This window comes from Etheostoma cragini, chromosome 2 (genome assembly GCF_013103735.1).
Source record: "Etheostoma cragini isolate CJK2018 chromosome 2, CSU_Ecrag_1.0, whole genome shotgun sequence".
Lineage (NCBI taxonomy): Eukaryota > Metazoa > Chordata > Actinopteri > Perciformes > Percidae > Etheostoma > Etheostoma cragini.
In genome coordinates, this window is record NC_048408.1 from 27,193,037 (window position 1) to 27,206,860 (window position 13,824).

The 13,824-nt window shown below is 40.5% G+C and overlaps 1 protein-coding gene across 2 annotated transcripts in view; it reads left to right on the top strand.

The window, feature by feature from the left end:
• Positions 1-13,824, top strand: part of LOC117952270 (voltage-dependent T-type calcium channel subunit alpha-1I-like) — a 237,219-nt gene that overhangs the window by 89,670 nt on the left and 133,725 nt on the right. For both annotated transcript variants that reach the window (XM_034884421.1, XM_034884426.1), the window contains 2 exons: positions 193-304; positions 7,047-7,180. In XM_034884421.1, the coding sequence (XP_034740312.1) occupies positions 193-304; positions 7,047-7,180 (246 nt within the window). The remainder of the gene's footprint in view (positions 1-192; positions 305-7,046; positions 7,181-13,824) is intronic.

The window sequence follows — 13,824 nt, forward strand, 5'->3', positions numbered from 1 at the left end:
ATTAGGCATGTGCTTTGGAGTCAAAGTCAAACACACGCCTATTGATCATTCATGGCTGTGATAATTATCAATTAATGATTAAAGAATGTATGACTGAAAAGTCACAGATTCCTAAATCGTCCTCTCACATTGTATCCTGTTCTGTGTCTCTCCACTCTACGAGCTGATTTCCTTAACACTTAATGTTTCTACGTGGTTCGAACGTGTGAGTATGATGGTGATCTTGTTGAACTGCGTCACCCTGGGAATGTACCAGCCCTGCGAGAACATCGACTGCTCTTCAGACCGATGCCAAATACTACAGGTACACACACACACACACACACAAACATACACACATTTTTTGTGATCATACTTTTGCCACCTTCAAATTGGAAGCAGCTCTGCATAAAATGTCACAGAAGCCAAATCTGTGCACATCTTCAAAACGCATCTGAAACGTGGCCTTCTTTACAATCAGCATTTCAGCTTCACAGAACCACTATTGTGATGCAAGACTGTTGTTTTACTCTTTTTTCTATTTTTAACCACCTAGAGATTTACTGTTTTTAAAAGGGTTTTTAAAACTGTTATACTTGATTTCTTTGCTCTACATGCCTTCATCTATGCTGCGCAAAAGCACTTATTCACTTACAAACATGCGTAACAGATCTGCACTCTTATACTCAGCCATACATATTTTATTTTGAACCCAAACAAAAGCAGACACACTAAGGCCCTGTTAACACGTACCTGGTTATTTTGAAAAACAGACACTTCCCTTCATTTGTGCCCTTTGTTTACACGCAAACAAGATTTTTGAAATCTTCAGGCAGCTGAGGAAGAGAAGAGAGAGGAAGTGATTTGTTGCCGTTTCTATTTTGGGGATTCTGATTGGCTAACGTGGGCTTGAGCTTCTCGTTACACTGCCACCTACAGGTTTGCATGCTCTTGATGGCATATATACACGGGTACGTGTTCCACGCTTTGCTAAATACTGACAGCTTGGCACAATGTTATTTTTGGAAGCTGAGGGATTGAAATATCTGTCAATGAAAGTTGCCGGCCACGTGTAAGCGTAGCCTAAGCTTACAAATGCAGAAAGACTTGAATACACAAGTGCAAAAAAATCCGTACACATACATGCTCTCACACTCCTAGAAGCAGAGAGCAAAGAGTGTGCTTCTAGGAAGTGTGCACAGTATATCCTTTTATTCCTACATACTCGTGTTGACACACTAATTCACATGCACACACACCCTCCCTCTCTTCTTCTCTGTATCCCTTCCCTTTCAGCCGTTGGATGTCTCGCTCTGCCCTCGCGCTCTGCTCTCCCTGCCATGCTGGAGCCTGTAACTCCTCACAGTGACTCACTGCTAGCATGTGGTCTTTATGGTGCAGCGAGCATGACTTTCTCACGCACGGCACCCCAGCAGCTTTCCTCGTCATCTGGCAAGACACCGAATCCCTTCTCACTTTATGACAAAAGGTGGCCTGAGTGGGTGTAACGGTCTGTGCGCGAGCGTGTGCACGTATGTCTTCAGTCTGTCGGTGTGAAGCACTTGTTGAATCACCCCGGCGTCCTGTGCTTTTTATTATATTTTTCACATTCTCACATGAACACATACAAGGCAACACACTCATCATATAACAGCTAACACACACAGTAGATTGATTTGGCTCACTGGGGAAGCTGGCTGGTGAGTTGGACCTAATAGAATTTCTCCACCAAGTATCTATAGACCCTATTCAATATCAGCATGGATTTAGTGCGCTACAGCGCCACAGTCAATACTCTCCTCTCAGAAAATCCGTTGATCAATACCATGATTTTAATGGTTCCTCACCAGCAGAATCTTTAAGCTCTGACAAACTTGTACCTAATGACCTCTGGAAGCTTAGTTACTTATTAAGCTAGTCAGCTAGTATACGCCTGTACAGTAGACGGATGGGTGCGTTGATGGAATGGGGGAAAAAAGACGATTTGTGCAATAAGCCAAATTCAGATTATCTAAAATTTTTGCTCCTTAGTTTGTTATGTGAGAGTCAGAGGCAACTTAAATAGTAGTTTTGTCCTAAAGACACTTCACAACATAAGTTCATTCATTCATTTCATCATAAAGGCTTTATCCTCTTCTAACGCCTCTCGGATGTGTGTTCATACGTCTTTACAGGTGCTGTAGTTAGGACTGTGAAGATCCGGGATTTAGCCAAAATATTTGAACATCGACAACTTCTCAGTCCCTCCCTCCTGTCTGCTAAAGCCCAAAATGATCTCCTAAGACCATCTATCCACAAGGGAGAATGATGTGTGTGCATGAGCAGGGATTGACACGCAGTTAAACACCCACCCCTGGCCCTGATTGGTGCATCTGAACAGGGAGCTGTGGATTTTTGCTAATTGCACTGCAGGTTGTAGGGGGTGCCAGAGGAACCAGATTTTTTTTTTTTATTACAGAATTCATGTAGTTCTAATGGAACATGGGGTCAGTTTCAGCAAATACAACAGGAAGTTAGTTTTACAAGTCTTACCTACTGCACTTTTAAGACAAAACTGGGATTAACTGGGAAATTAAATATGCATTTTGACTGAATGGGTGAGAATCTTCCTAGATGTCACACGTTGTTGTGTTGAGACAGCAGTGTTTTCATCTTACTAAATAGAAAATGTTTGAGAACCAATAACAAGGCCTAGAAAGAGAACTGCACGCAAATGGGTTCCTTCCCTAGAGGAAGTGCCTGGGCTTGGGTACACAACTCCACCAAAGCTGTGTCATGAAATGTCTTTTATGAAAGAAGTACTCTTTGAGTTAATCACCTGTTGAGTTGGATTAAAGAATGTTTTGAAGATGTGAAAGGTGTGGAACCTTGCATGCTATCACACAAAATAAAGATAGTAAACATGATGAATATAGTAACTGCTCAGCATCTACAAGTTAGCATTGTCAATGTGAGCTTGTTAGCATGCTGACGTTAGCATTCAGCTCAAATCGCTAGCATGGCTGGAGGCCAGTGCTTGTGATGTGAATGGAAAAAATGAATACTGATGGATATATATATATATATATATATATATATATATATATATATATATATTTATATGTTGTGTCATATCATCCTCATGAGTTAAGTATGAATCAGGCTATACTTGCAAAACATAAAATACACTCACAAATAGACACAAGCAATTTTCTACCCGCCAAAGTATGAAAAGTTTGAAAAGCCAAGAACATAAAATAATGGAGACGGATAGAAGGGGAGTGCAAAACAAGGAAAAAGCAGAGAGAGATGGATAATGACAGACGTATAAAGATGTGGAAGAAAAAAGAGACAGTAGAGACAGAGGACTAGGATAAAAAGTAACCGGGTGAGAGCTGTAAGAAAGAGAGCTGTTGAATTGTCAGAGGGAGGAATGTGTTTTGACATTTGGGGAAGTTTCCTTTGCCCTTGGTCTTTACATAAGGTGCTGCACCTCCATCTCGTCCATCTTTCCGCTTTGACAAAGGTCAAGCTGGCAAACTTTGACCGTTCCTCTACATTAATAGGCCGGTCCTGCATCGCTACAGTATCTTGCTTTTGAAGCAAATGACAAAAAACAAAGATTCACATCAGTGATTCAGATCATGTTGCCTCCAGTACGTCCCTCTAAAAATCTAATTACAGGCAACACCGAGCGCGTCAGTTGATCTCTAATCCCCCTGTATATACACAGAAAAGAACACTGGCTAATCTAAGCAATAACACGCATTAGCAAGCTGGGATCTTTGATTTCTTTGGATTTTTTTTGCTCCGCTCTTTTAATTAGATGCATGATTAAAGCTGGGGGGGGGGGTTGTCGAAGCAGGGGTTATCTCTGATTACTGCACAAACAAATTATTATCCATCACCCCAGCATTTAGGGCAAACTGCTCAATTGGGGATAGGGTGGGAAGGAAGGAGGAAATAGAGACTTGAAGGGAGAGATAGGATTCCCATGGAAAGATAGGAGAAAGAAGGTAATCAAAAGGGTTATAGGAAGAGAGATGGAAGTAAAGGCCGTTTTATGCTTCTGCAAAGGCTCCACGCAGAGCTTTCGCCGTAACCTACGTAAATGGCCTTGTGTTTATACTTGTGCGCTGGTGTGTGCGTCGAGCCGGCATGTGTGTGTGTGGGTGGAGTGTGTGTGGTAGATGGAGAAGTGAGAGAGTGGTGGCAAATAGCTTTGGAGAGAGTACTGGTCAAAGTGAGAGGAACAAAGAGTCCCGGACCATGGTGATACGTACAGCATTTATCAGGAAAAGGTTCCTCTCTCCTTGATTTCATGTTGTTAAGTAGAAGAAGAACAAGGAGATGAGTCTGGTGGGGGATGCATCTCTACCAAACCACAGCTGAGAGACGTGTGTCACCGCAACGTGTAGATACATTTTTTGGGAGGTGCCCGTCAGGCTACGGCGCTGATTCGACACAGAAGCATAAAACAGCCTTAAAGCGCCCATATTATGCTCATTTTCAGGTTCATAATTGTATTTTGAGGTTGTACCAGAATAGGTTTACATTTTTTTTTTAAATCCTCTTTTCACCCTGTGTGTTTAGAGCTCTGTTTTGGCTACAGAGTGAGACATCTCACTTCTATCTTTGTTGGGAGTCACACATGCTCAGTAGCTAGATAAGATCACATAAGCTAGATAACTATTTTTTCAACTTTGGTCGGTAAAAGGCTGGATTAGCTGGAAGACTTCTTCTAAACGAGGGTGCACCAAATCCTTACTTTTCATAATACGGGCACAGATTAGCAGAGAGGTGTGGAGAGAAACTGGGAGGAAAAGGAGATTGAGAGAAATGCGTGCAGTAGGAAGACAGGGCTAGGAAAGAGAGGAGGGTACTGAAACCTGTCCTGGGGTTAGGGTTACGGTTAGGGTTAACTAGCAATTACTTTCATGACGGATTAATCTGCAGATTATTTTCTCAACAAAATGTGACTGTTTGGTCTGAAAAATGTCTACAGCTGATAGTTTGCCAGAACCCAAGATGACCCTTTTCAGACTACATCAACCAACACTAATACGCTAATACATTCACTTTACTGTCATATACAGCATGACAAAAAAAGTTATAAGAAGTCATATTTGAAAAGCCCACCAAAGAAGAAACCTGCAAATGTTTGTCACTTTTGCTTGAATATGAAGGTTAGTTGTAATGGTAATGTAGGTAGTAATGGTAATGCCATTAATCTAATGACAGAATATGAATCAGCTTGTCAATTAGTGGACTAATTTTCTTCAGCTTGATTACAGAAATAAAGCCAGTTAGGCTGTAGATAACATGGAGGATGAGACAGGACTTCAGACCTTACAGATACCATGGATATGACCAATGCCAAGCTGTGTATATATAAGAAATATACGATTTTTCTAAATAGATATTGTGGTATTGAATATCTAAATTGTCGATAGTTAGAGTATGGGCAATTTTACAAGCAATATCTAATGAAATATGTAACTGAAACAGACTCTTTAAAAGTCTGCAAACAGTTTTAATGAGGCGCTTGACACTCTTCACAAACTTGATCAATTGTGGATTTGGACAGCCCTACCTTCCTATTGCTGGGGCAACCCTGAGATGGCCGAGTGTACAAAACTTGGCATTGGCCAAAGTGCCCATTTGACAAAGATGAGTCAAGAAAACAACCTTTTCCCCACGCCACTGTGTGTTGTTGACAGCAGGCAGGATAGACACATTGACTCAAAGTTTTGACTCTGTCAATGTGTGTATGTTCCTACAGATTCATAGCACCAGGTGGTGTTTTTCCATTTGCTACTGTTTACTCTTACGACCAGGCTTGTTGTAAGTTCAGACATAACATACAATGGAACAGTTTAGAGGAACCAAGGCAAAAAGGCAGAAAAGAACACTGTAATAGAAGCAAGTAAAGGAATAGCAAATTACAGAACCTTAACAAGGGCTATATGGGTGATTCCTAGATAAACAAAGTAATTTACCACACAGCTGACTTTGTGTACAAACATACCGTTTACACATGCTCTGGTTAGAAGCATAAAACAACCTAAGTTCAGGGGCCATAGGGGAACAATAGGAATCAACAATCACACCATATTCAAAACCCATTTTATTACAGTGGTTCCCAACAGTTTTAGCTGGTGACACCCTATGTAATCTAAAGCAATGTCTTCTTGGGCCCTCACACACAGGGCGTCAATAGATGATGCAGCCATACAGTAATTCCACAAGATAAAAGAAAAGATGAAAGTCAGAAACATTGTTTTGTATAACAGAATTCAGAACGGAATTCTTGTAGCAACCCCTTTGATTCCTTCCACAATCTCTTGTGGAGTCTAAACCTCTAGGTCAGAGGTCTTCAGCAGGGGGTCCGCGGAGTAACTGCAGGGGCCCACCACATTTTTGTAAATTCTTTAAAAGCTCTTTTCAAAAACTAATATCGCTCAACATTAATCCAACATATGATTAGGAAATACAAATCAGCCTATTTCTGAAATAAAACATAGATAGGCTTACTTGCCTATAGGTAAGGTAGTTACCAAGGTAACCATCTACAGATCCAGTTAATCCTTAGGATTCACTGTGGCAAATGTGTTTTTAACACTAAAACATGATTTAGAAAATCATGAAAAAATTGTAGTTTTAAAAGCTTAGTATCCTTTGGACTTAAAAGGTATGTATAAAGGGTTAAGGCTGCCCACACGTAATAGGCTCAATTTAATATGTAATTTTTATTTTCTACAATATATGTAGTCCCTGATCCGTCTCTCTCAGTGAAGGGGTCCTTGGCTTAAAAAACCTTAAACCCCTGATCTAAGTTGAAAGCCACAGTTTTACCCCATCCTAATCTACTAGTAACTAAAACAGAAAGAGTTGGTTCACCCAAAATAACGAAAATATTTTACACTTGCCTCAAATACAAAGTGTGGTTGTTTTGTGTTAATTCTGCTTAAGATTTATAGATGTCCACATCCAATGGAGATAAATGGATGTTTGTTCGTGGTACCTGAAGTACTTTGAAAGTTCCATTCTTGACAACATGTCTCTGTCTCCCTATGTCTTTCTGTCAGGCTTTTGATGCATTCATCTACATCTTCTTTGCAATGGAGATGGTTATAAAGATGATGGCCCTGGGAATCTTTGGTCAGCGCTGTTACCTCGGGGACACTTGGAACCGACTGGATTTCTTTATCGTCATGGCAGGGTGAGGGCCTCCTCTTTCCTTTACTCTATCCTTTTTGCATGGCAGTGGACTTATATTAATGTGAATGATTTACAGCACGGAATGAAAACTATTCTATTAAGCATAATTTCTAAAACTCAATTGTAGGATTTAATGACAACAGAATATATTTTATTTCCAGTAATGCATTGTCCTAATAAGTTTCATAATTGTAATTATTAGTCTTAGTGAATTAGTTAAAAGTTCAACATTTTAATTATGATTCATCATGGGTCCAGGCTCCAATTCCCCTTTTCTATGGCTTGTGCCATCCCGACAGTTGGTTCATTGTGCTACCATGCGTGGCCAATCATGTCAGTATTAAATATGTAACATGACTTTACATATTAACATGTTGAAAGTCACTGGCTTTTACTTGGGACATAGCTGACAATAACACAGCAAAATTAAATTCGTCTGAGCTAATTACCGCAATGCACTTTTAATGAATGAGCTGAAATTACCTTATGTTCTGAAATTTAGGACATGCTCATACTGTTACGGCCAACTTATTTATTTTGCTGTGTTCTCTGGCTTCACAAATAGCTCTCGAAGAAATTACTGATTTAAAGCGTTAATGCAACTGACCCTTAGTTGACATGAAAAATAGCAGGTGACACAGGGAAAAAAGTAGGAATAAACATTTCAAGAAAAAGGCGTCTTGTATCATATTATGGGATAGATGCTTTGGGATCACTGCACTAATGAGGGGTTGCTATGTACCGTAACACACTGCTGTTTAAAGTTTTAATTGATCAGGGAAAAATCCCTGCACACGTGTGTTACCATGGGTACCAGAACCCTACATTCTTGAAAGTACATTCATTATACACATTTGTTACACAGTTAGGACTTTAATCAGCAACAGCTGAAGGGACTGTTGAAGGGACAGTTATAGGAACAGCTACGACATTTCAAGAAAAAGAAAAGTTTACTACTTTGCTCATTCTGATTTTATCCCGACACTTACCGCTGATGTTGTAGTCCAACCAACTACTACGACAGGACGTGTAACTTGCAGTACCCAGCAACACATTAAAAGCAAAACACATGTAAAATCTAAATAGCTGGACCTGAAATTTTCATGTCGTAAACTCTCAATGTGATATATTTACGTTGGTTCTCTGCAAGAAGTAGCCGCTACAGCAGAGTTAGAGGACCCTATTATGCACCCGTTTTGCTTGTTTAAGCGGATTTCCCGTCCGGTGCCCATGTCGTTTAAATCAAAAGTGCACCTGCGCCCATGGGCGTGCCGGTCTTACAGGGAGGTGTGTTCAGGTGCATTCTTGGCATATTGCTGCCATTATAATAGCAATTAACCAAAGTAGAAACGCGCCAGGCTTAAACCTGAAAGAGAGATGAAACTCTGATTGGTTTATTGCATGTTACGCCCAAAACACACCTATGAGTTAATGAAGACACTAAGTACAACCTTTTTGAACCATGCGCCTGGCCCACAGAACCTTTTTTCCACCATTAAACTAGCAAAAGGGAATTCATACACGCCATAAATGCCTGCACCAGGTGCTTCATGCCTGGCGCTGAGATAGTTAAAATATGACCCACAGTGTTGCATAGTGATATTTGATTTATCATTCCGGCAACTGCTTGGAATATTTCTAGAACGCTTAAGCTGTCCCTTTAATTGTAGTGCCTTAAAGTCCCTATTAGCTTTGTTGATGGTATTTAATCAGCAGATGGATTCAACAGTAGTTTCGCTTTTGAATTCGTGCTCAAATCACATATCTGCCATCGCAAAATCCCGTGGTTGTTTTCACACCCAAGAGGAATGGCTTCACAGCCATTTGAGGTTGTAGGTGCATGCATGCCCCACCAATTAATAGGCTACTATAGTCTAAGGCGACAGAATGAGTAAATTCAAGTGATGATAAATGAATAAACTTCTGTTACCAGAATTCTGTACCCTCTTGTTGCTTTACACACTCTTGTGTTTTATTGCCACAGAAAACATTATAGTTTTTCATTGCCACCGAAATTCACACCAGCTAAGAGCTGAGATGAATTCATCATTTTCACTGCTGGAGCACTAATGAATATCTAAATATTATTTCCTTAAAGACATGACTAACACTTGATCTGTGCATCACTCACATTGTTTTCAGGAATTAATACAAAGAGCTCTGCATTCTCAGAAGCACAAATACCATTTTGGTAGGCTTTAATTTTACTTGATTGTTAAACTATGGAGTCGGTGACAGAATAAGGAACACAACAGAAAATAAACTCTGCCAAGAAGCAGACATTTCCAGAGCATGAGAATTAAAGTGATTAACATGATGATTCCAAACAATGAAGTTGTATCCTATTATCATTATGTTTTTCAAAGAGATGATTATCATGTAGAGCAGTACCCCCCTATGACCGGTACACAGATCCCCTTTAAAGCAGATGACACAGCCAGGTTGTCTGGGGATGATGTGTAAATATCTCTAATCCGTATGTTCTGTTGACTTTTGATATGTTTTTAAAGAGACATTCCCCATTATGTTGGAGACTTTCCAAATGTCATAATTCACTTCGGCATGCTGCGCACAGGAAAGCAATTATGAATTGTCAATAACAACACAAAAACTATCTCTATTAAGTTTCAGTGGCTTTTGTCATAATTAAGAAACTTTGTCATCATTAAGAAAAAGGTATACTGTCTATAAAGAAGCTGTGGACTAATTTAATCATCCTTAATCTACCCTCACTAGTGTATCTAGTGATAGAGCTCTTGTCTTATTTTGTACAAGGACATATACTGATTAAAATGTGAATTGTCTTTAAGGGGTACAGCAGCAGGGGCGAAGTTTAGTCTGGTCCTTTTGGAGTCTGTGATTTCCCAACGAGGTTATAGAGCAGTGTCAGGTACAAGAGACCACGTCAGCTAGTTTACAAACCATAGTTTGTTTGTTTAAGTCCGCATAGCAGCCCCTCACTGGCTTTAAGTTTTAGTCTTAACCAATATAATAAGTCAAAAACTTTACTCAACAATTGGAGAAGTTTCATCTCTGCGGCAATAGATGTTGGAAGCTGTTGGAAATGGACATCTTTTCACCGAACAGCTGTAGCTACCGACTGATCAGCGAGAGGCGGTGGACGGTGTAGCGGTGTTAACCATGTTTTAACCATCGGATCAAGGACGCTAGGAAAGGAGCTGCTCTTCAAATACCGGACAGCAAACATCATCCACAGGGATTGGCAGGGCTCCAACTTGAGGTCTGAGTAGCGCTACACCATCAATGGCCATTTCATTGGATCATTAATCCAATGCATTGGTGGTCAAAGGCAAATGACAATTGACTTTGTGGACTACTGAATTGACAGGTCCAAGGCTATTGCGCAATCGGCTAAAAAGAACATTAGCTCAAATGACTGGGATGCATAAGAAAAGAAAGGAAAAAATGTGTTGTGAAATTAACTGCTAATTGAACAACTGCACAAATTGAAAGGCTGGAAAGGTTACAGAGTGACAGGAAAGCTAAGCTTGATATGCTTAGTAATTTCAGGAAAAAGATGCAAGAGCTTAAACTGAAAGGCGATAATAAATCACAGGTAAAGTGTGCTCTTGATGATCTGGTAAATCTCTGTGTTGAAGCAAAAGGTATTCATGGTTCCTTAATGGGTTTGCTACCTGATGATGAAAGGGAAAAGCATAACATGTGGTTCAAAGCAAAAATGTTACATAACAATGATCTTATTTCCAGTGTGAAAATGTGGGTAAGAGGTTCTGAACAGCTTGGAAATAAGGTTCACAATGATGATGAAGATGATGATGATAATGTAAATCCAGAGGTGTTTCAAATGTTTCAAGCAAGCACACAAGCAAAAAGAGTGGAAAAAACAACCACTGCTTTCTCTGCCAGAGTCAAGGAAGAGGCAGACAGAGCTGCACTGCTAGTTTGTGTGGAAGCTTTAAAGAAAATAGAGACTAGGGAACAGCAAAAGCTAAAAAAAAGGCAAAAGGAACAGCTGGAGCTAGACGCTTTGCTAGAAGGATCCACTGCTAAATTAGCAGTTTTACAGGCCTCAGACTTGCAAAGTGTTTCAAGGACATCATCAAACGCAATGAATTCCTACCTGAAAAAGGCACAAAGAAAAGAAGCAAGTGAGATGAATGCTTTGGCAACGGAGCTCTGCGGCAGAACAAACCCCATTCAAAGAAAGATTGGACATTGCCAGCAACTAACCCAACACCAAATGTTAAGGAGCCACAGGAGGCTAGTTGGCAACAAATTACTCAACCAAAGGAGTGTACTCAACCACAAACCGGGTTTATCCTCACAACTCACAAAAGTACAGTTCCATGGAGCCACAGTTACAGCCCTCTTTGCTTCATGCTCAGCCAGCAAATAAAAGGCATCCTACTCGGCATAACCTGTGGTTAGAGGATGAAAGTCAGCCCTAACCATTCAATGCTCAACCAATGGATGACATGCATCTTGGAGATATTTGCACCATTATGCAAGGGCAAAATTAAATCACAAATTCCCTGTTTCAACAGCAATGTTTAATGGTATTGCCTGCCAGAGATATCGCTCTATTTGATGGGGATCCTCTTCAATATATCTAATTTAAAGGAGCATTTGAACAAGGTGTGGAGGAAAAGGCCAGCACTGGTGACTGCATTTATTACCTCGAGCAGTTTACCAGAGGGCAGCCAAGGGAGCTGGCACGTAGCTGCTAACATGTTGATCCTGCTGAAGGTTGTGCTCATGCAAAAAGGTTGTGACCATTTTGGAAATTAATATAAAATTGCTGCTGCATACATGGAAAAGGCTTTGGCTTGGCACTCAATAAAATCAGAATATGTGAATGTATTACAAGCCTACTCTCTGTTCCTGCGTTCATGTTGTAATTTCATGGAGAAGTTGCAGTACATGCAAGAGTTGGATATGACGAGCAACATGAGAGGAGTGATGTCCAGATTGCCATTTTGGTTAAGAGAACAATGTTGTACCTGACATTCTGAAAATAATCCAACCACAGAGCTCTGTTTAAGGGATTAATTGCCTTCATTGAAAAACATGTCAAAGTCCTCTTAGACCCTTTATTTGGCGACATTCAGGAAACGTCGTCAGAAAATTCTGGATCAAGGGTTGTTAACAGGTAAAAAAAACACAGACATGGAAAAGACTTAAGGGAAATAGCTTTGCAGCCACCGTGTCATCAAATGAGAGCCCCAGAGACTTAAAGGTCGTCTCACATGTCTCTACAGTTGAGTCTACTTGTGTTTTTTCTTCTCAGGATCACTCTTTGGTAGAATGTCAAAGGTTTGAAAGGAAGATGCATCGAGATAAAATACACTTTCTGAGGGAGAAATCACTCTGCTTCGGTGGCCTATGTGTAGGACATAGGAGTCCTGATTACAGTGAGCGTCTGAAACTGCAGGAGTTGTGGTCAGAACCATTCAAGTGTGCTTCATATCGACAAGAGAAATTAAGCCAACACAGACAAACAACATTTCAACAAAAGGTCACATGCAACAGCATCTAACAAAACCTGGAGTCCTACATGGGTCGGTAGGGATCGCTGGCTTCTTTTGATCTTGCCAGTCCAAGTCAAATCCATCAAAGGAGACTGGATAATTACCATCTACGCATTTTTTGACCCTGGCAGTACTGCCTCCTTCTGTTCAGAACATCTCATGAAAAGACTCAATCTGGCTGGTAGAAGAACGCACTTTTTTCTGCAAACCATGGGGAAGGAAAAGATTGCGCCGGCATATGAATGTTCCGACTTGGAAGTGTCTGGGTTGGAGATCAACCTCTTCTATAATCTCCCAGAAGTCCTCACTAAAGAGAAAATGCCTGTCAGTACAGATAGCTTTGTGACCGAAGGAGATTTGGCAAAATGCCAATGTTTAAATCCCGAGCATTAAGGCTGATGTGGACCTATTGATTGGAAGCGACATGCCTAAGATGTTGGAACGTTGGGATATCATTAACAGCCGTGGGGACGAACCGGATGCTGTGAGAACAGCGTTGGGTTATTAATGGAACTTTAATAGGTAACAACTGCAACATTTCTTCAGCAGTTGTCAACAAAGTTTCTGGGTTAAGATTGGGGGAATTGCTAAGTCAGCAGTATAATCATGAGTTCAATGAGAGAGCTACACAAAAAAGAGGTATGTCAAGAGAGGACATAAAGTTCATGGAAATTGTGGACAATTTTGAAATACTTGTAGAGCGTCACCACAGTTTGAAATTGCCCTTTAGAAAGGAAAACCTTTCTCAGCCCAACAACTTCTCTGTAGTGATGCAAGGGCGATTTAGCCGAAGAGGAAGTTTCTGAGCGATAAGCAGTTTAATGAGGAGTACATAACATGTCTTAACGTAAGGAAAGGATGAAGCACAGTAAAGCACTATGGAGTTATATTTACTTGTATGTCAAGCAGAGCAGTACATCTGGAAGTGGCAAGTTCTCTGGATACAGATGCATGTATTAAAGCTTTTTGTCACTTTATTACTAGGAGAGGTCAAGTTGCTCATATCCAATCTGACAATTAACCTCAAAGGAGCGGAAGAAGAGCTAAGGGAGCCTCTTTCAACTCTGAATCATGCACAGACTCAAGGAATGTTGCAGCAACATGGTCTTAGATGGTGTTTTAATCCTCCTGATTA